This window comes from Mercenaria mercenaria, chromosome 15 (assembly GCF_021730395.1).
Source record: "Mercenaria mercenaria strain notata chromosome 15, MADL_Memer_1, whole genome shotgun sequence".
Taxonomy (NCBI): Eukaryota; Metazoa; Mollusca; class Bivalvia; order Venerida; family Veneridae; genus Mercenaria; species Mercenaria mercenaria.
The window spans coordinates 54,048,623-54,070,880 of NC_069375.1; the positions used below are offsets into that span (position 1 = coordinate 54,048,623).

Sequence of the window (22,258 nt, forward strand, 5' to 3'; positions counted from 1 at the left end):
TAATTTTACAGTTGGTGTAGATTTATATCACACTTTTCAATTCATAAATGAGAAAAGTTGATTTCTGAAAAATGTCAGTTATTTAGCCTTTGCACTCGGTGATGGTATGAACTTTGAAGGCTGTACGAGAAACCAAAGTGTATGTACCAATAAACCGCCATAAGCAAAACAATTTAGTGCAAATCAAGAGAGTTACCTTTTTCTTCTATAAATAATTTATGCTTAATTCCATGTAATGATAAAAAATAAAGATTTCTTTTTTCCCTTCTGACCACAAAATAGTCAGGAAACACTGGACTAAGTATGTAATCAAACAATTGAAACTAGAAAATGCTTTTGTAAAAAGCGCATGTCTCCCCAATGCAAAGTCCTATAGGCAAGAAGTCAATAGGGTTCAGGAGCGAAAGTCAAAGAGACACTGATGGTTGGCTGCAATAGGGATCATCTACTTGGCATGTCTCAGTCATCCCGCTAAATTTCAACACTCTTGGCCTAGTGGTTCTCAAGTCACTGTTCAGGCTCCTGTGACCTTGACCTTTGATCAAGTGACCTCAAAAATAAATAGGGTCATCTACTCTGCATGTCCAATCATCCTATTAAGTTTCAACATTGTAGGTCAAGTGGTTCTCAAGTTATTTCCAAAAAATGATTTTACATGAAACAGGCCACTGTGACCTTGACCTTTAATAGACTGACCCCAAAATCAATAGGGGTCATCTACTCTGCATGTTCAATCATCTTATGAAGTTTCAACATTCTGGGTCAAGTGGTTCTCAAGTTATTGATCGGAACTGGTTATCAATGTTCAGGCCACTGTGACCTTGACCTTTAACAGAGTGACCCCAAAAACAACAGGGGTCATTTACTCTGCAGGAACAATCATCCTATGAAGTTTCAACATTCTGGGTCGAGAGGTTTTCAAGTTATTGATTAGAAATGGTTTTCCATGTTAAGGCCCCTGTGACCTTGACCTTTAACAGAGTGACCCTAAAATCGTTAGGGGTCATCTACTCTGCATGTCCAATCATCCTATGAAGTTTCATCATTCTGGGTCAAATGGTTCTCAAGTTACTGACCGGAAATGGTTTTCAATGTTCGGGCCCCTGTGACCTTGACCTTTAACAGAGTGACCCTAAAATTGTTAGGGGTCATCTACTCTGCATGACCAATCATATGAAGTTTCATCATTCTGGGTCAAGTGGTTCTCAAGTTACTGACCGGAAATGGCTTTCAATGTTCGGGCCCATGCGACCTTGATCTTTAACAGAGTGACCCAAAATCGTTAGGGGTCATCTACTCTGCATGATCAATCATCCTATTAAGTTTCAACATTCTGGGTCAAGTGGTTCTCTAGTTATTGATCGGAAATGGTTTTCAATGTTCAGGCCCCTGTGAGCATGACCTTTGACGGAGTTACCCCAAAATCAATAGGGGTCATCTACTCTTCATGATCAATCATCCTATGAAGCTGCAACATTCTGGGTCAAGTGGTTCTCTAGTTATTGATCGGAAATGGTTTTCAATGTTCAGGCCTCTGTGACCTTGACCTTTGACGAAGTGATCTCAAAATCAATAGGGGTCATCTACTCTTCATGACCAATCATCCTATGAAGTTTCAACATTCTGGGTCGAGTGGTTCTCTAGTTATTGATCGGAAATGGTTTTCAATGTTCAGGCCCCTGTTACCTTGACCTTTGATGGAGTGACCCAAAATCTATAGGGGTCATCTACTCTTCATGACCAATCATCCTATGAAGTTTCAACATTCTGGGTCAAGTGGTTCTCTAGTTATTGATCGGAAATGGTTTTCAATGTTCTGGCCCCTGTGACCTTGACCTTTGACGGAGTGACCCCAAAAACAATAGGGGTCGTCTACTCCAGCAGCCCTACAAACCTATGAAGTTTGAAGGTTCTAGGTCAAATGGTTCTCCAGTTATTGCCCGGACATGAAGTGTGACGTACGTACGGACGGACGGGCGGGAGGAAGGACGGACGGACAGGGCAAAAAACAATATGTCTCCCCAGAGAGGGGGAGACATAATTCTCACTACTATTAAATGCTATTCTGAACTTAACAAGGATTTAACATTTGAGCTGCACCATGAAAAAACCAACATAGTGCATTTGCGACCAGCATGGATCCAGACTAGTCCAACTCGTGACGTTATTATCACTTTCATTTCATTTAAGTCTGATATTACGTCCAACTCACCTTCGAACACAGGCATAATCTTTAGTGATTAAAATAGGAACATAAATTATTAGCTGTACAGTACGAAAAACAAAAGAAATTCGCTGTAGGTAATACATTTATCACATGAACAGAAATGTTGACATGATCTGCATAAAAACTATAGAACAACTGCTATCAAATATATGCATGAACGTACAGCATTTAGCACAGTGTGAAGTCGTACTCGATTTGTTCACCACCGTTTATTCCCGCTGTTCATGGAGGAACAAGCACATGAGAATATATATATGAATAGATCTCTCCCAATATCTGTTTTGTTTTCAAATTTTGTAATTTAACTTTAGATCGTAGCAAATGTACAAATAATATTGCGCTATTACATTTAGAATTAGCTCGAGACGTTGTGCTCACTCGGTAACAGTACCTAACTATGAAAGAAATGTGCCAATAGTAACGTAATAAAACTGTGTCATCACCAATGGCAAAAAAAAAATGGATAATGTATTTCAGTGGGTGACTTTCTACGAAGGCCCATGACATGACATACCATGTATTTCACAAGACAAGCACATGAATAAATTTGATATTCAGAAATATTTTTCTTTTCGCCATTAAATCATCATTATGCTTGCAATCATGTTTGAAAGACTGAAGTACCTCGATTACGCCGATTTAAAATAGTCGTTGCTTGTGACTCTGTGGACGGACCTTTCTGGGGAGGTAACTAGAGTCACGGACTGAGACTAGATCCAGATCAGCCTGCACATCTGCACAGTCTGGTCAGGATCCATGCTGGTCGCAAATGCACTATGTTGGTTTTCTCATGGTGCAACTCAATCATTATGGTTGAAACTTACCAACAACAGTGATGTTGATCTCTATAAATGTTTTACCAAGGTTGTTACTAGCCAGACATCTGTATGATCCAGAATCTGACAACTGTGCTGCAACTATCCTAAACAGCAATAATAAGGAAATAAGTTGAAATGGTGTCACTTACCCAATAATGTATTTTGTGTTGTCAGGATTTAGGAAAGTCATATTGCAGGGCTGGGAACAGCTGATTGGTTGGGTTTTGACAAATATCTCTATTAAGTCTTTTGATAATATTTTCTCCCTCCAGCTGTTAGGAGTTTGGGGTCCTTCTCCTCAGAAGTTAAGGCAAAATCTTTGAGTTTTGCAATACCAAGCTCAAAATAAACATGTTCAAACAGTCCAAAAATTTTTACAACAACTTACTTATTCTAGCTGTCTATAACTCATATTGCCAGTGTAACAGCCCAGACTTTCCACAATTCTTTCTGACCAGTGTAACGGCTCTTGCTATCCAGGGTAACAGCTCAGGTCTTCCAAAAGACATTATCTTTACCAGTGTAACAGCCCAGGTTTTCCACGAGACATTATCTTTACCAGTGTAACAGCCCAGGTTTTTCCACAACTCTTGTTAACCAGTGCAACAGCCCAGACTTTCCATAATTCTTTCTGACCAGTGTAACAGCTCTTGCTAACCAGTGCACAGCCCAGGTCTTCCAGAAGACATTATCTTTACCAGTATAACAGCCCAGGTTTTCCACAAGACATTATCTTTACCAGTGTAACAGCCCAGGTTTTCCACAAGACATTATCTTTACCAGTGTAACAACTCAGGTTTTTCCACAACTCTTGTTAACCAGTGCAACAGCCCATACTTTCCACAATTCTTTCTGACCAGTGTAACAGCTCTTGCTAACCAGTGTAACAGCCCAGGTTGTCCAAAAGACATTATATTTACCATTGTAACAGCCCAAGTCTTCCACAAGACAATATCTTTACCAGTGTAACAGCCCAGGTTTTCCACAAGACATTATATATAGAATAAATAAAGGGAGAAAGATAATTTTTAGCCAAAATCTGGGGTTTAGACCCTTTAAAAATATAAAACAATTATCAATATACCTAAGGGAATTATTTGGTAATACTGACAACCGTCCCTCATCTTGTAAAATATCCCAACCCATCATCCAATCCATCTTTGGTTCGGGCTCACCTGACCCGACACAGTCTACAAGTACAGTCTCATCCTGGTTAACCCTTGTGTGCTGAGGTTCTATCAGGAAAGATGGTGGTTCTGAAAACACTGTTCTTGATTAAAATATATATTTAACTTTATGGCTATATCTCAAATGCAGTCTACAAATACATACATATATTCAGTAAAACTCTGTTTACTCAAACTTGGATAATCTGAATGTGGTGTTCACTCAAACTCATTGTCAGATGCCTGCAAAATCCTTGTAATATACTTTATTCTTCTAATACAGAAAATTAAACACCATACCAGTAATTCAAACCTGACAAACATTCCTATCAGACATTTAAGTGTTTAGAGATCTAAACCAATAATGTCGTTACCCATGCATGCATAGCAATATTTTAAGAAATCCTCAGAATACAAACATTATCAGCTTCATTGTTTATCCGTGACAATGAGCATAGCAATGCTTTCAGATACAATTTTCATTGTTTATCTTACTGGTGAGCATTGCCATTTTCCTAGAGATACCAGCATTATCACTAACCAAAGATGGAAAGCCACCTTTATAACTTACCATAGATAGAGAATATGGCCATGTCCTTACAGATACCAGCATGGATGGAGGACAAGCCCATGTCCTTAGTGATACTATTAATTACCTCATACAGTTAGCATAGCCACACCTTCAGACATACCAGGATCATTACTTACCCTGTACAGTTAGCATAGCCACACTTTCAGAAATACCAGCATTATTACTTACCCCGTACAGTTAGCATAGCAACACCTTCAGACATACCAGCATCATTACTTACCCCATACAGTTAGCATAGCCACACCTTCAGAAATACCAGCATCATTACTTACCCCGTACAGTTAGCATAGCCACACTTTCAGACATACCAGCATCATTACTTACCCTGTACAGTTAGCATAGCCACACCTTCAGACATACCAGCATCATTACTTACCCTGTACAGTTAGCATAGCCACATTTTCAGACATACCAACATCATTACTTACCCCGTGCAGTTAGCATAGCCACACCTTCAGACATACCAGCATCATTACTTACCCTGTACAGTTAGCATAGCCACACTTTCAGACATACCAATATCATTACTTACCCTGTACAGTTAGCATAGCCACACCTTCAGACATACCAATATCATTACTTACCCCATACAGTTAGCATAGCCACACTTTCAGAAATACCAACATCATTACTTACCCCGTACAGTTAGCATAGCCACACCTTCAGAAATACCAACATCATTACTTACCTCATACAGTTAGCATAGCCACACTTTCAGAAATACCAACACCATTACTTACCCCGTACAGTTAGCATAGCCACACCTTCAGACATACCAGCATCATTTGTTGCCACACATTTGTATTTTCCAGCATCTGAACTCTGTGCAATAACATATCATAAATTGTATAACCTCTGATAGCATTCATATCAAGGTATAAAATTAATCTGACAACATGTTTCATGCAAATCAGGAAGATCAGTAACCAAGTGACATAATTCCCTGCTTTTGAACCTGACATAGATTCCATACACGCAAACATTCTGATAAAGATTTATAGTAAACAAGTTGAAAATGTGACCTCTAAAATGTTAACAAAGTTGTTCTATGATTTAACCTAATGACCTATTTTTCCCCAAGTGACCTAGTTACAGATTTATTCCAGATTTCAAACAGACAAACATTCCTACCAAGTCTCATGAAGATCATGTATGAAATGAAGCATCTGGAGTATTTACAATGTCTTTCTTTGATCTGACCTTTTTTTTGACCTAGATAACCAAGAATCAAAATTGATGTAGACTTCATTGACACAAACATTCTGACAAAGTTACGATTGGGTCAAAATACATTTCAAATTATCACAGCATGCAGATCCAGTTGATGCAGTTTTGGTCATTATTTAAATTACATTATGTTCTGTCCTATGGATAAAAGTCAAACAGAAGACAGACAGCAATACCCCACCCAATTTAGTCATAATGTTAAATTTCTTGTTGCCATATCTAAAATATCTTTGAATGTATCAAATATATAACACTACACATAACTCTACATATATAATAGATTTCAAGGGAAAGTATAATATCTTGTACTTCAAATATTCAAGATCCATTTTTTATGACAGACTAGCAGATGGAAAAAGGGGGGGCGGGAAACCTTAAAATAGCTTCTGGTTACACAGTTATAGGGGGCTAGTAATTTAAAATTTTAGAGAATATTGCCATTTACTTACTGTGGAGTCAAAAATAACCAATGATCCATTACTCAATTGTTGAATTCTACTGCTTAGTCTCACTGGGCGTCCATTTTTCATCCAAATAACTTCTGGGGGTGGATCACCTCCAACTGAGCAAGTGAGAACTACTCGTTCCGCAATGGTCACAGCCTTGTTACCTGGTGGGGTCAATATTTCAGGAGGTACTGAAAACAATTGCAAATAGAAATACATTCAAATATAGTTTGATATACTTAGCAGAACAAATACAGCAATTTATTAGCTCCATATAATATTACATACTCAAATTAAGACTTGTAAAAAAACAAGAGGGCCATGAAGGCCCTGTATCGCTCACCTGACCTATTGACCTAAAGATCATCAAGATAGTTTCATTAAGATATGGTCATAAATGTGGTCTCTAAAGTGTTAACTAACTTTTCCTTTGATTTGAACTGGTGATCTAGTTTTTGACCCCATATGACTCAGATTCGAACTTGACCTAAAGATCATCAAGATTAACATTCTGACTAAGTTTCATGAAGATACAGTCATAAATGTGGCCTCTACAGTGTTAACAAGCTTTTCCTTTGATTTGACCTGGTGACCTAGTTTTTGGCCCCAGATGACCCAATATTGAAATCATCCAAGATTTTATTGAGGGTAACATTCTGACTAAGTTTCATTAAGATTGGGCCAAAATTGTGACCTCTACAGTGTTAACAAGCTTTTCCTTTGATTTGACCTGATGACCTAGTGTTTAACCCCAGATGACCCAATATCAAACCTGTGCAAGATTTTATTAAGGGTAACATTCTGACCAAGTTTCATTAAGATTGGGTCAAAATTGTGACCTCTTGTTAACAAGCTTTTCCTTTGATTTGACCTGATGACCTAGTTTTTGACCCCAGATGACACAATATCGAACTCATCCAAGATTTTATTAAGGGTAACATTCTGACCAAGTTTCATTAAGATTGGGCCAAAATTGTGACCTCTAGAGTGTTAACAAGCTTTTCCTTTGATTTGACCTGGTGACCTAGTTTTTGACCCCAGATGACCCAATATCGAACTCGTCCAAGATTTTAATGAGGGTAACATTCTGACAAAGTTTCATTAAGATTATGCCAAAATTGTGACCTCTAGAGTGTTAACAGTCAAATTGTTAACGACAGATGACGGACACAGGGCGATCCCAAAAGCTCACCTTCACTTCGTGCTCAGGTGAGCTAAAAAACTGGCTAAAATCTGAAACAACAAATCTGTAGCAGGATTTCAAAGTCAAGGTCACCATGACCTTCAACAATTATAGGTCATATGGTGACTTTACAGGTTTGATGGCGAAGTAAGACCCAAGGTGCCACTTCATGCATTGTTTCATCACAGGCTGGCACCTAGGTAGAACTACCGACGTTCGTTAAGCCAGCTGAATGGCTTCCTCACTCACTGTACTGTATGTGTATTAGTGTGCAATGATAATTACATGCACGCAAAAGGCCTGTTATGAGTAATTCTTCACAGAAACACACATACGAAAATATTTCCAAAACACCGAAAGTTATATTTTGACAAGTGATCATGTCAGTTCAACTATCATTTCTGAATAAGTACCTGAGAAAAAGGTTTCAACAAATATGCAATAGAAATAATATTAATATGTCTATTTATATTTCACAATGTAATATCATAGTTCTGGTTTTACTTTATAGCTGTGATGCTTCTTCCCATGTACACAAATTCACATACAGTTTCTGTTTTTACCATAAAGTTACAAAATGTTCATCAGCAAATGCTTGGATACAGTTTTTTTTACATTTTAAGGATAATTTTTGGTATTTGATATTAACTTCATTTTCTTCTAATACCTTTAAAACAATATATGTAAATTATATTGCTCCAACAATATATTTCTACTTGATATTTTCTAGGAAACATGCATAAAAGGCTGTCTACATGGGTTTGGTATTACATCTTAAACTGAACCTGATAACTATTGACCGCATAAATCAGCTCGAACTATAGCATTTCAAAATAATACTGCAAGTTTATTTCTGTCCTTTCTCAGAAAACATGCTATTTAATTTGTAAACAAATATATCAGTTGCTGATAACATGTATTTCACAATTACTTCTGGTAGCTAGGATAAACCGAGGGTTGTTTAGGTCCTTGGCTGCAAACTGTACTTAGTACTTTTATAAGAAAATAGTCCATAATTGTATTTACACAATAAAAATAGATCCCACATTCTGATGTAGCGATACCAGTGATATTCGATATTGTGTTACCTTTGAAATTTACGATAATGTAAAGACTTACCTTTCACTGTAACCATGGTGTTTACTACAGCCTGACCAGCAGGGTTCTGTGCTAAACATGTATATACACCTGCATCCTCTCGTCTCACATTGTGAAATATTAAAACACTCCGGCCATTCACACTTGGCACATCTGAAAACAATTTGACAGAGGCTTTGAGAACTACAACATAACATTGGCTTAATGCAACCTTATCAACAAGCTTGAGAGAATGCTAATGACCAAATTTGGTGAAACAAAAGTATTTGGATTTGTGGAGAGTCAGTGGTCACGCGCAGGGGTCACCCTTTCAATTTTCAGCATTTTCTAACGATCTGAAATTTCCTGGGCTTTACCATGACAAGTCGGCTTTTCATCTACGGAAACATATTTGAGGGTCCGTAACAGAGCAAGTATACAAAGAGATTTTTGTAACTTCATCAAATCGCTCAAAAGGTCCTTTTTGATGTTGTCTGAAAGTGTCAGTATATGCCTCAGATGTAAGATATTTCTGTATTTGAGAGCTGCAGACCCAGACATTTCAGAAATATTTCCAAAATGAATTTCGTGTAATAAATGTTGGTTCTATGGAAGCGTGAAAGGGCTATCAGACGCTAATACGTTCAATTACGTTACAGCTGCGGAACGGATATATATATACAGAAGAGAGGGCAATAAATCTTATCGTATCGGATGAGAAATGTTCGACTTAGAGTGCGGACAAGCTCTGTGACAGACAGACAGACAGACACACACATACACACACACAGACTGGAGTAAATCAATATGTCTCCCACACCATTGTGTGGTGGGAGACGTAACTAGTCTTCCAAAAAAAGGTTTTTCTACATAAATAGTAGTATCTTACTTACAAGCAACAGGTACATCATTTCTTTTCCAGTGAATTGTTGGTGTTGGTCTTCCTTTTGCAGTACATCTCAATTCCAGTCTCTGCTCCAGTAGCACTTCCTTTATTTGAGGCACCACGATAAAGGAGGGAGGAACTGATAAAAAAAAGTAATATTAATGCTGATTATGTCATATTGTATGAATAACGTTATAATGCAGAGACAGTAATTTCTGAAAATTAAGTCACTGTCATCAAGTAGTTAGGTAAAGTTTACCTTTACCCTGTTAAATTTCTAAAATGGACTGATCCATCATTGAGTCTGGGCAGTACCACTTAATATTTAAAGGGGTATTCACTGAAAATTTACTGACTGAATAGCAAACAGTGCAAAACCATGATCAGCCTGCATGGAAGTGTAGTGGTCTGCGCCGGACACGAAGGCAAAATCACTTGCCAACAGCAAGCTAAAGGTTAAACTGGAGAAAAGGGAGAACTTATCTGAAAACTCAGACTGAGACAAAGACTAAAAGACAGCATGAAGCAATCATACATTACCTTGGATTCTCAGCAAGCGTTCCTGTGTGGCTTGTCCAGCAACATTGGTAGCAGTACACAAGTAGCTCCCAGTATCATCTTCCTACAACCATAAATTATTCTTTAACCTTTACCCTGCTAAATTTCTAAAATGGACTGGTCCATCATTCAGTTTTTGCAATACCATTTATTATTTGAAGGGGTTTTGACCTTCCATAAGCCAGCTTGCTGCACTCTTCACATGAACAATGCAATGCCTTGAGTGGGGCTCGAACCCACATTGGTGAGGGTCAAGTGATATGAAGTCAGCTACTTTGACCACTCAGCCACAGAGGCCCTTTATAGTCACATGCAGTCTACTCATTGTTCAATATATTTGATTTGTAATAACCTTTTTCTAAACGACATTACAATGTAAGTCACTGTACAACAAGAGCTCTGCCAAATGGGGTACAATACACTCGTTTGAGATCAGAATGTGGGAGGGCAATATAAACACAATTGGTTGCAATTACCAGATGACTGGGGAAGAGAATACTTAGAAATAAGTAACTGCACAAAAAAAAAACAAATACAAAAACTAGAGATGCTTTTGAGAAAAGCGCTTGTCTCCCACAACTGCCTAATCATCTGAATAGTAAGTCTGTCTCTGTATACTGTTTGTGGCCTATTGGTATTCACATGTTGGAGTAACCAGTCTACAATGCTGTGTTGGTAGTGGTAACCGGTCTACAATGCTGCACCGGTCTAAAATGCTGTAGAGTGGTGCAGATCAAAGTTGGTCCATAAAGTGGTTCATAACAATAATGCAGGGATTCTGCAGACTGAATATGGAAAAGATCTATAATGATGTTCATTAAAAGCAGTTGATGACACAAACATAATTTGATGATGGTCCATCAAGTGGTTTATGAGAAGAAATCATTGAAGTTTTACCATTTTAGGTTTTGCAACCCTAAATGAGGCCAAGTGGAATCAGAATGCTAGAGACCAAGATTGGAGAAGATTAATTAAGTTGTTCATATAAGGAAGTAAATAAAGTTTTTTTTGTTGGACTGTCGGATATGAGCTAATCAGATCCGACCCGTGATTTGTTGTCACAATAAAAGTATCTGCTAAGGAAGTTTCAAATGAGTATGTAATACAGTGTACACTGTATGTTTGTGGTGTACTGTGGTGAACAAGTGTTGCAAGTTTCAAAGCAATAGCTTTGATAGTTTAAGAGAAAACTTCACCTAAACATAAAACTTAACCAAGAAATCTGATATTTTCTAAGTCCAAAAGGGCCATAATTCTTGCAAAAAGCAGGATAGAGTTATATTTCTTGCTGTACAGAGTCAGCTATTGATGTTGAACAAGTGTTGCAAGTTTTAAAGCAATAGCTTTGATAGTTTAGGAGAAAAGCTGACCTAAATGTAAAACTTAACCAGGCAATGCCGACGCAGATGCCAATGACAATAACTCATCATTTTTTCTCTTAAAAAAATCAGATGAGCTAAAAAATGGAAATCTGTGTCTTTTTACAATGACATAAATACTAATGTTTCCTAGGTATTTACTTTTTATATCAAATGGAAATACATCTTGCCTAAGTATTGTGTTTGTAATTCACCACTATTTACCATCACTGGCATGGAGTTTAGTGCAACACTCTATATACAAAATTATACCTGACTAGAGTCAAAAACACTTCAAGATGTAAATGACAACTCTTGATACATGTTAGAATCAAAATAATATATTTCAAACTGATTTGCTGTACTATTACTAGATCTATCGGGCTGTGCCCTTGTGACATAATTCTTTGCATCTGTTTAAAAAAAAAGAAAAAACATCTACAAACTTAATTGTCCATGAAATTCTCTAAGAGCAGAAGGATGCAAATCAAAATCAAGGTCAATCTGTTTTGTACTCTGAACCATTTCTTGAAGCTTGCCTTAAGTTTCATCATTTCTCAAAATATTTTGAGGGGCTGCAGTTTTCAAGCACTAGAGGCTGCAATGTAACAATATTTAACACTAGCTTTTACTAATACTAGATCAATCTGTACATGTAGGCATTATGTTTTTGTCTGCCGGTTGAGTGTGAATTGTTCTATCTATCTGCAATGATAAAAATTTATATCCCAGAGAATATCTCAGTTTTCTGGCTTGCAACAAAAATGTTTCCTGGAAATATGAATGTTATGAGAAAAAACTTACTGTAAGTTGTTTGACAAGTAGATTACCAGATCGTGTTATCTCATATTTTGAGGAAGGTTCTTCAATTTCTCTCCCATCTTTTAACCAGCGGATAGTTGGAGGTGGTATTCCTGTCGCCGCACATCGTAAATCAGCTGTCTCACCAACAGTAGATGTCAGCAGTCTACTTTCTTCATCTATAGTTGGTGGTTCTGCAACATATCATTAAAAAGTTAAAAACTGTTACCAGAAATATGAAGAATACCAACTAGAATTTTCTATGTTTGCAGACACACTTTTATGACAGAGTCACAACAAGATAGAGAACTTATTTCAAATTCAAGGGTTTAGAAAGTACAGCCATACAGGGACAAGAAAGGAATTGTAGACTGTTTAATAATCATTCTCTGATTTCGACCATGTATAAGAAAATTTGGGCAATATAAAGAAACAGCCTTGTCTACTTCTAATACTGTGAAATCATCAATATTCGTGGGGGACTAATTTAGTGGATTTTGTGGTTGAGTCAATCCATAAAATCTAATCCTAATGAACAAGTAAAATTCCCATTCATTTTATGTTCAAAAGTTGAAATCAACGAATTCAACTCCCCACAAAATTGCAGTTTTGACCAAAACCCCGAAATTTCATGCCCACAAAATTAAATAATTTACCGTATATCAGCACTGTATATCTTGCCTACCTCAGGTGATATAATTAAATAAATGAGTAAAACTGATGGGAGAAGACAAAAGTTTGTCTACCTTGCACGAGTAACTTCATGTCTACTCTTGAAGTACCAGCTACATTTCTGGCAATACACGTGTAAGTTCCTACATCACCTTCCCTGATTGCAGAAAATACAAGTACATTCAACAATAATGTCAAACAAATTTATCCTGCAAAAGTGTAACAAATAATGATGTGTTGATTATAATCTTAACTTTATCAAATCAGAATAAATATTTTATGATTTATGGTCACTGACAAATATAAATTAATCGTCACTGACAAACTCTAAAATCAAACAAGAGCTGTCCTAGGCTGCAGCACTCGACTATTCAACAGACTTGTCAACTGACCAAATGCCGCCTGTCAATCAAGTCAACAAGAAGCCCAAGTGGGTCTAAGTCGCTCGCCTGAGGCCGACTTTGACCTAATTAGATCTTGCTTGTGACAAAGTATTAAATTTAAACAAGAATTAAAAAAAATAATAAAAATTTTAAATTAAAAAAGACTGTTAAAAGTATTTCTATTTTTAGCTCTAGCAGCCCCCGAAAGGGGCCAAGTGCCCCCATTTGAACAAATTTGGGAGATGACCATATAATTATGCTACTTACCAAGTTTGGTGAAGATCCCTCAAGCAGTTCATGATAAAAAGTTGTTTACAAGGTGTTTCTATTTTTAGCTCTAGCGGCCCCTAAAAGGGGCCAAGTGCCTATTTGAAGAGAGGACACTATAATGATGCCACAGACCAAGTTTAATGAAGATTTATCAAGCGGTGTATGATAAAAAGTTGTTTAAGGGTATTTCTATTTTTAGCTCTAGTGGCCCCTTAAAGGGGCCAAGTGCCCCCATTTGAACAAACTTGGGAGAGGACCATATAATGATGCTTCAGACCAAGTTTGATGAAGATCCATCAAGCGGTTCATGAGAAGAAACCATTTCAAGGTATTTCTATTTTTAGCCCTTACAGCCCCTAAAAGGGGCCCAAGTGCCCCCATTTGAACAAAATTGAGAAAGGACCTTATAATGCTGATACAGACCAAGATCGATGAAAAGCCATCAAAGGTTCATGAGAAGAAGTCGTTTAAAGGTATTTCTATTTTTAGCTCTAGTGGCTCCTAAAATGTGGCCAATTGCCCCCATTTTAACAAACTTTGGAGAGGACCATATAATGATGCTACAGACCAAGTTTGATGAAGATCAATCAAGCGATTCATGAAAAGAAGTCGTTGAAATGTATTTCTATTTTTACCTCTAGCCCCAATTTGAACAGACTTGGAAGAGGACCATTCAACAATGCTACAGACCAAGTTTGACGAAGATCCATCAAACGGTTCAAGAGAAGAAGTCGTTTAAACATATTTCTATTTTTAGCTCTTTTTTTGGTGTTGGGGGAGGGGGCATGGTGTTTTGGCAACATGCAATTCTAACAAAAATGTTGCAGTCAGGCTTGATTTACTTTGAAAGTTTATTTGTTGCTTTGTACAGATTACTACCTGCAGGTTGTTGGGGTCAGACTATTCATGCGGTAAATGTAATCTTTAGCCTTCTGGACACTACTGATTCTGCCTTTGCGACCAGTGTAGATCATGATCACCACTGGCAAATGTCACAACATACTGTGAAATCATTTAAGTTCGGTGGCATGAAATTTCGCGCAAACGTGAAAAAGGACTGTTTCGCGCGGGCTTTAATTCGCGCATTTTCAATTTTAGAAATGAAAAAATAGAATAAAAAAAATAATAATAGCGCGGTCTTAAATTCGCGCATCGGTCCAAGCGCGAAATACGCGAAAATTCATCCTACGCGAATAAAAATGATTTCACAGTATATACCTGGCAATGTCACAACATATATACCTGGCAAATATATACCTGGCAAATGTCACAACATATATACCTGGCAATGTCACAACATATATACCTGGCAAATGTCACAACATATATACGTGGAAAATGTCACAACACATATACCTGGCAAATGTAACAGCTAATCCTGATCTGGTCAGTCTTACATATGCATTACTTCTGATTATTGGTACACCATCTTTCTCCCAAGTAACTTTTGGTCGAGGTCTTCCAGAAGCTATACACGGTAACACAATTTTCTGTCCTTTGTTTATAACAAACTCTAAGTCTTTTTCTGTCGCATGGATTGTTGGTGGCACTGAAGTAATAGTCATGTACAATGCTTATATAAAAGTCAGAATGATGGGACACTGCGAAGGAACTTTTCTTATGATCCTTACAAACTGTTTTCAAGTTCAATAAATATCTCCTTTGGTTTAAGAAATTCCTAAAGAAACCAACAAATGGAACTTATGTGTAAACTAATATTTTGATCTTAAAGATCTGTGTGAAATTTGGATCAAATGCATGAATATGTTGAAGAAATATAGAAAATAATGTTAATTTTTGGCAAAAGTAAAGGGGAGATAATTTTGTCAAAACAAAAGTCAGAGTTATTTGGTCTGGAATGAGAATTTGTCATTTGATCCTACAAACATATGAGACGTTTCAAAATGATATCTATATGGATTCCATTAATGCGACAAACAAAGAGTTTTTATTATAGCCTGCCCCCAAAAAGTTTGGTTGGGGTCTTATTACACTTTCAATGCATATTATGATGCCTGTTAAAGGTTTATACCTAACTGAAGCAAAACAAGAACACCACAATGCAGAGCAATATACGCCCGAAGGTATGACCTTTGACCCCCAAGTGTGACCTTGACCTTGAAGCGAGCCATCTGAAACATGCGCTCTGCATGTCGTCTCGATGTGGTGAACATTTGTGTCAAGTTTCTTCAAAATCCTTCAAGGGGTGCAAGAGTTACAGAACGGACACAAAATTGCTAACAGACGGATGGACACCGGAGTCATAACATAATATGTCCCTTCAAGCATATAACTAGAGCTGGTATCTTTCATTTGAAGAAATAAAGAAACATACAATTAATGCGAAGTATTATCTGCCCAAAAGCTGCACCAGCATTGTTTTCTGCAATACAGAGGTACACTCCAGCATCAGTCTCCGCTGTCTTCTGTATATATAGTGATCCATTCTCTATTACCGCAATACCTGAAGCAAAATATTTAACAAATTTAAGTCTTCATCTTACATTTTAAAGTAACAGAATATTATAGATTTGAGGTATGATGCTTTTCTATTTGTTTTCTTTTGTTGGTATCTTCGTTGTCAAGTATTTCCAAATATATATTTCAATGAAACACAGCTTCCTTCAGCATCAATCCCAGGAGCACCAAGGCTTACTTAAGCTAATATGTGGCCAATTTTCGTATAATTTCTCTGCTGGGATAACTAAAGCATTTTGTTCTTTCCTTGAAACTGTTGTAACAAGAGCTGATGCACGCAGTATTTAGTATATTTTATATTATACCGCCTCAATAAACTTGAAATAATGTATTACTTTATTAACACTTGTTATTATTTTGAAACTTTTAATGACATTATTCAATTGTTATTTAATATATCACTAAGTTGGTATAGCTATTAACTCCTCCACCCAACACCCTTTATGATTTTATTGCATTTTAGCATATTTATCTTTTTCATTATTGCTGAATAAGTGTAGGCCTGGGCCTACATTGCCTAAAAGTGCTACACAGATGTCAAAATTCAGGTGCACAACTTCACTTGATGAATAACAATCTTGTGATGTTTTAATTACTCCAGTTCAAGTACTTTTTGAGACATACATGACACAGAAACAAAGGAGGGTTTTCTATTTTTATCTCTGACTGTCCATATAAGGGCCACATGGAACAATTTCAATAAATTTGCAGAAGGACCTCACACACTAGAGACCAAGTTCCCTAAAAGGAACACGCAATACCTTTTGAATAAAACTGAGATAGTAATATGTCTAGTAACTATGGTAGCCGATTTCTGCCAACTTCGCATTTTCCTGGATTTTTGGTTTTGGTGTGTTATTGTCTTTTTGCTCTGGGTGCCAGAGCGAAAAGGTGAGATTTAGATCTCAACAAGTAAAAAACCACAATGCGACAAGGCGAAATAGCGAGATTTTTAAAACGCGTTATTTCACTTTGTCACATTGTTGCCCAAGATAAAGCGAAAAAGACTACAATGTGCCAAACCAGAAATCTCACCTTTTTGCTATGTCGCCTTCCTGCAGTGCATGTGCTGTATAGGATTTACATTCATTTGGGATAATTTTAACTGGAGTATCCAGGTATTAACACGGGGTGCATGTTTCCTTCAACTGTCACATCTCATAACAATTGTGTATGCATGCACTACAGGAAGTGACACAGTGAAAAGGTGAGATTTTTAACACACCACTTATGGGGCTATTCTTGCTATTTCACCATTTCACATTATGGTTTTTCACTTGTCATGTTCTCAATCTCGCCTTTTCACCCTGGCACCCACGACAAAGCAAAAAGGTGACAACATGCCAAAACCAAAAATCTTGCCTTTTCGCTTTGTCGTGGATTTTTCAAGTCCAAAAGGGAGCATAATTTGGCAAAAAATGCATGTCAGAGTTATGGGACTTGAAGCTATCCTCTAGTTTTTTAACCCTAAAGTCACACTTGAAATTTCAAATCATTAACTGCATTAGTTTTGGAGATCTAGTAACTTCCATGCAAAACTTTAACCAGGATTTTCTAAGTCCAAAAGGGGTCATAATTTGGCCAAAATATATGTCAGAGATAAGGGACATGACCCTGTGAGGTTGATAATTAACCTAGAAATAATTCTTAATAGTGTCTTAAAATCAGCCTGAAATGTTAAGATTTCTTTAATCATGGGCAAATATTTCAAAAACAAGCACACAGACCTATACATTTCATTTCACCATATTACAGCTGTGAGAAGTTTCATTAAAATCTACATTTCCGAAAAATTTCTATTTGCAAAAAAGTTTTCAAATTGTTATTTTTCAATAAACTCCAATTATGAAAACTTTTACGGGGTCAAAATTTTTCAAATCAGTCTATCGAAAGATCAAGCACAATACCCAATCTTTTTTATTTGCCAAATTTTCTATTCGTAGTAAGTATATTCTGAAGTTTACATTATACAAAAGATTTGATCCCAACCTGCAGAACTACCTTTAAGAGGTAAACAAGAGGGTCATGATTACCCTGGATCGCTCACCTGAGTAATATGAGCTTCATGTTTCAAATGTCAAACTGATGCTAAAATATTAAGAAAGTAGGTCAGTAGGTCATATTCATGGTCACTGAAAGTCAGTTTTAAGATTGGTGTGAAAAAATGTATTTGTCATCCAAATTTCAAGGCTGTATCTTAAAAACCAAAAAAGTAGGTTGGTAGGTCAAGGTCAAAGTGAAGTGACCCCTAATTACTTTTTATAGTAATAAGTATTTTTTCCTATGTGACTCATACAACAAGTGAACCCCGGGGCAGGGTCTCTTTTCACACCAGAGGCATAACTGGAACATTCTTGCTAGAGAACCACTAGGCAATGCAAAATACCTAGGCCTAGGCCTTGAACTTTCAGACAAGAAGATTTTTCTTATAAAAAAATGCCTATATAAGTCTATGTAAAACTTAAGACCCCCGGGATGGGGCCATTTTTCACCCTAGGGTATTAATCTGAACAATCATGGTAGAGGATCATAATGCAATGCTACATACCAAATATCAAAGGCCTAGGTCTTGTGGTTTCAGACAATAAGATTTTATTTAAAAAAAAATTCCTACATTAAAGTCTATGTAAAATTGGGATTCTAGGCAGGGCCTCTTTTTACCCCAGGATAATAAATTCAACAATCTAGGTAGAGGACCACCACGCAATGCTACGTACCAAATATCAAAGGCCTGGGTTTTGTGGTTTAAGACAAGATGATTTTTTCCTATACAAGTCTTTTCACCCCAGGGACATAATTTGAACAACCTTGGTAGAGGACCTCTAGATGATGTCACAAACCAAATATCAAAGCCTTAGGCTCTGTGGGTTTGGACAAGAAGATTTTCAAAGTTTTTCCCTATATAAATCTACATAAACTATGTGACCCCACAGGGCAGGGCCATATTTGACTCTAGGGAGACATTTGTATAAACTTTGTAGAGGACCACTATATGAAGCTACATACCAAATATCAAAGCCCTAAGCCCTGTGGTTTTGGACAAGAAGATTTTCCAATATAAGTCTATGTAAACCATACCCTAGGGTGGGGCCATATTTGTCCCTAGGGGGCCTCTGTGGCCGAGTGGTTAAGGTCGCTGACTTCAAATCACTTGCCCCTCATCGATGTGGGTTCGAGCCTCACTCGGGGCGTTGAATTCTTCATGTGAGGAAGCCATCCAGCTGGCTTACGGAAGGTCGGTGGTTCTACCCAGGTGCCTGCTCATGATGAAATAATGCACGGAGGGGCACCTGGGGTCTTCCTCTAAAATCAAAGCTGGAAAGACGCCATATGACCTATAATTGTGAACTAGCTTGGTAGAGGACAATTAGATGACGCTACATATCAAAGCCCTAGCTACTGTGGTTTTGGACAAGAAGATTTTTAAAGTTTTTCCTTTTGGTTGCCACTGCAACCAGAGTTGCGAATGGATTTCAACTCTTTGGACAATTTTGATAGGTAGGCATCCAAGGATCATTTCTTTGAAGTTTAGTGTAAATCTGCTCAGTAGTTGTGAACTTGTGAAAAAGATTTTTGAAATTTACAATAAAGCCATATAGGGAAAATAAGCCTGGTGGCCATGTTTTTTACCGAAACAGAATGGCTTAGGCAATTTTGGTAGAGGGTCACCTAGAGATCATTTCCATAAAACATTTTTGAAATCTGGCTAACAGTTTCTGACAAAAAAATTTTAAAAGTTTTTCCTTACGGTTGCCATGGCAACCGCAATTCTGCATGGAATTAAATTCTTTGGGCAATTTTGAAAGTGGACCAACCAAGGATCATTCCTGTGAAGTTTGGTGTAAATCTGCCCAGTGGTTCTGAAGAAAAAGAATTTTTTTACAAATTGTTGACACACTTTACACGATGGACATTGAGCGGTCACAAAAGCTCACTTTGTCACTACGTGACAGGTGAGCTAAAAACTGATGACATTTGGCCTTCAATTTTGACCTTGGACCTAGTGACCTTGAAGTTATTTGAAAATGCATGTGATAGCTATGGAAATACGTCTCTGGACCTATGAATGGATGTGCACAACTTATAGCTGGGTTTATGATGATAATATTCAAGGGTTTTTCAATGCATTTTTCAGAATTTATCGGCAAAGTTATAATGACTTGTTATCGAATTTTTGATGTAACATGTTGCTATTTTTTTCCATTACAGTTTCTTTTTGTTGCAAGCTGACTCTGTAATGCATGGCTCTATGGCTGTGTTTGGGATGCTCTAGCTTCTGGGAAAGCTACCCTTACCTTTGACTTTCATAGCAAAAAAAACATTTCAATCAAAATGTAATCAGGTATAGGACGACAGTCTTTATCTTGCCACATTATTTCATATGCACAGCAATCAGGCTGCCAAACCTGATTAATGAGGTTACGGTGCTGTAAACTGCAATGACAAATCTTACCACAGTTCAAATAAAGCCTTGCAAAATTAAGCCTTACAAAAATGAGCCACGCCATGAGAAAACTGACATAGTGCATTTGCGACCAGCATGGATCCAGACCATTCTGCAAATCCGCGCAGTCTGGTCAGGAACCATGCTGTTCACTTTCAAAGCCTATTGCAGTTAGAGAAACTGTTAGTGGACAGCATGGATCCTTACCAGGCTGCAGGCTGGTCTGGATCCACGCTGGTCGTAAATGCACTATGTTGGTTTTCTCATGGTGTTGCTCAAATCTTTTTTTGTTGAATGACAACAATTACGGAAATGTGAGAAATGTACATGCTGCAAAAAGTGATGACATAATTGTTGTCTTAAATTTTAATATTTCCCAAATATTTACCTTGTCCACCTGTGACCATTTTAGCTCCTTTTTGCCAGGTAATTGTGGGAACTGGCGTTCCTGTTACATTACAAGGAAGCACAATTCCCCTTCCTTCAGCGACATTCAAGTAAAGGGGCTGTGTACCAACCATTCTAGGTGGAACTAGAAATATATATGAAGTGCACATTTTTAAACACTGTTATGTTACAATATAACCTCAAATATCAATGCTTTCCATACGGATATGCAAATTTCAAATCGGGTGAGTAACAGCACTTTCATGTGTTAAAGTGTTAGAAAGTTCATCAATCTTTACCCTGATAAATTTCTAAAATGGACTGGTCCATCTTTCAATTTGGGCTGTACCATTTATTTTTTGAAGGGATGTTTACTAAAAATTTACTGAATGAATAGCAAACAGGGCAGACCAAGATTAGCCTACATGTAAGTGCAGGCTCTTACCTGTAGGCTGACCTTGGTCTGCACTGGTCGCAAAGGCAGAATCACTTGCCGGCAGCAGGCTAAAGGTTAATGACCACTTTTAAACAACATTTTATATACCTTTCCTGCTTGAAGAAACCTTACCACAAAATTTAGAGAAAGCAGTAACAATGCTCTCAAGCGTTTCTTAATCAAAGGAAACATATCATTCCCAAATAAGTTAAAAATGTTCACAAAATGGCAATTATTACCTTGAACATCTAATTTCATAACTCTTGTTGCACTTCCAGCCTCGTTTGTTGCATTACAGCTGTAGGTTCCTGTATCTTCCAGTCGCACTGACGTAAATTCAATCGTACCTGAAACCCTCATACGATGTCTGAGTCCAGTTGTTGGAAATGGTTCCCCATCTTTCTGCCAGGTGACAACAGGATCTGGAAGCCCTAAAGTCTCACATAACAGTGTGGCTCCAGTGTTAACAACAGCCTCTACTCGCTCCAACCCCCGTTCTATTGTTGGAGGCACTAAAATGTAAGATATCATAAATCTCTATAAAAGTAGTTTAGTACTTATACACAGTCATCTTTTAAATCTTGTACGGGTGCAACAAGTCAGCTGACTTTCAACAACTTGCTAAATTATGCTTCATCTTAATCATTTCCCATATATTACTGTGGGGACTTCTACATCACCTTTGACATAGACTCACACTTCTGCTGTGATGGGATGAGTTGCGGCCAGGAGTATGTGACAGCAGCAGCTGGAAAATACCCAAGACAGATTTTAAATTTCAACCTTTTGATCTTTGTAGTATTATAAGAAGTCAGGTGTATTAACAGGCACTGAAATGATACAAATGAG

At 37.4% G+C, this 22,258-nt stretch overlaps 1 protein-coding gene across 1 annotated transcript in view; it reads right to left on the bottom strand.

Annotated features, from left to right (window-relative positions):
• The window catches only part of LOC123564816 (hemicentin-1-like), a 168,915-nt gene that overhangs the window by 47,138 nt on the left and 99,519 nt on the right, over positions 1-22,258 (bottom strand). The window contains 13 exon segments of the mRNA XM_053524242.1: positions 3,052-3,149; positions 4,130-4,301; positions 5,544-5,625; positions 6,480-6,667; positions 8,779-8,910; positions 9,630-9,761; positions 10,163-10,244; positions 12,343-12,533; positions 13,086-13,168; positions 15,021-15,213; positions 16,000-16,128; positions 20,975-21,118; positions 21,649-21,921. Coding sequence (XP_053380217.1) covers positions 3,052-3,149; positions 4,130-4,301; positions 5,544-5,625; positions 6,480-6,667; positions 8,779-8,910; positions 9,630-9,761; positions 10,163-10,244; positions 12,343-12,533; positions 13,086-13,168; positions 15,021-15,213; positions 16,000-16,128; positions 20,975-21,118; positions 21,649-21,921 — 1,899 coding nt within the window.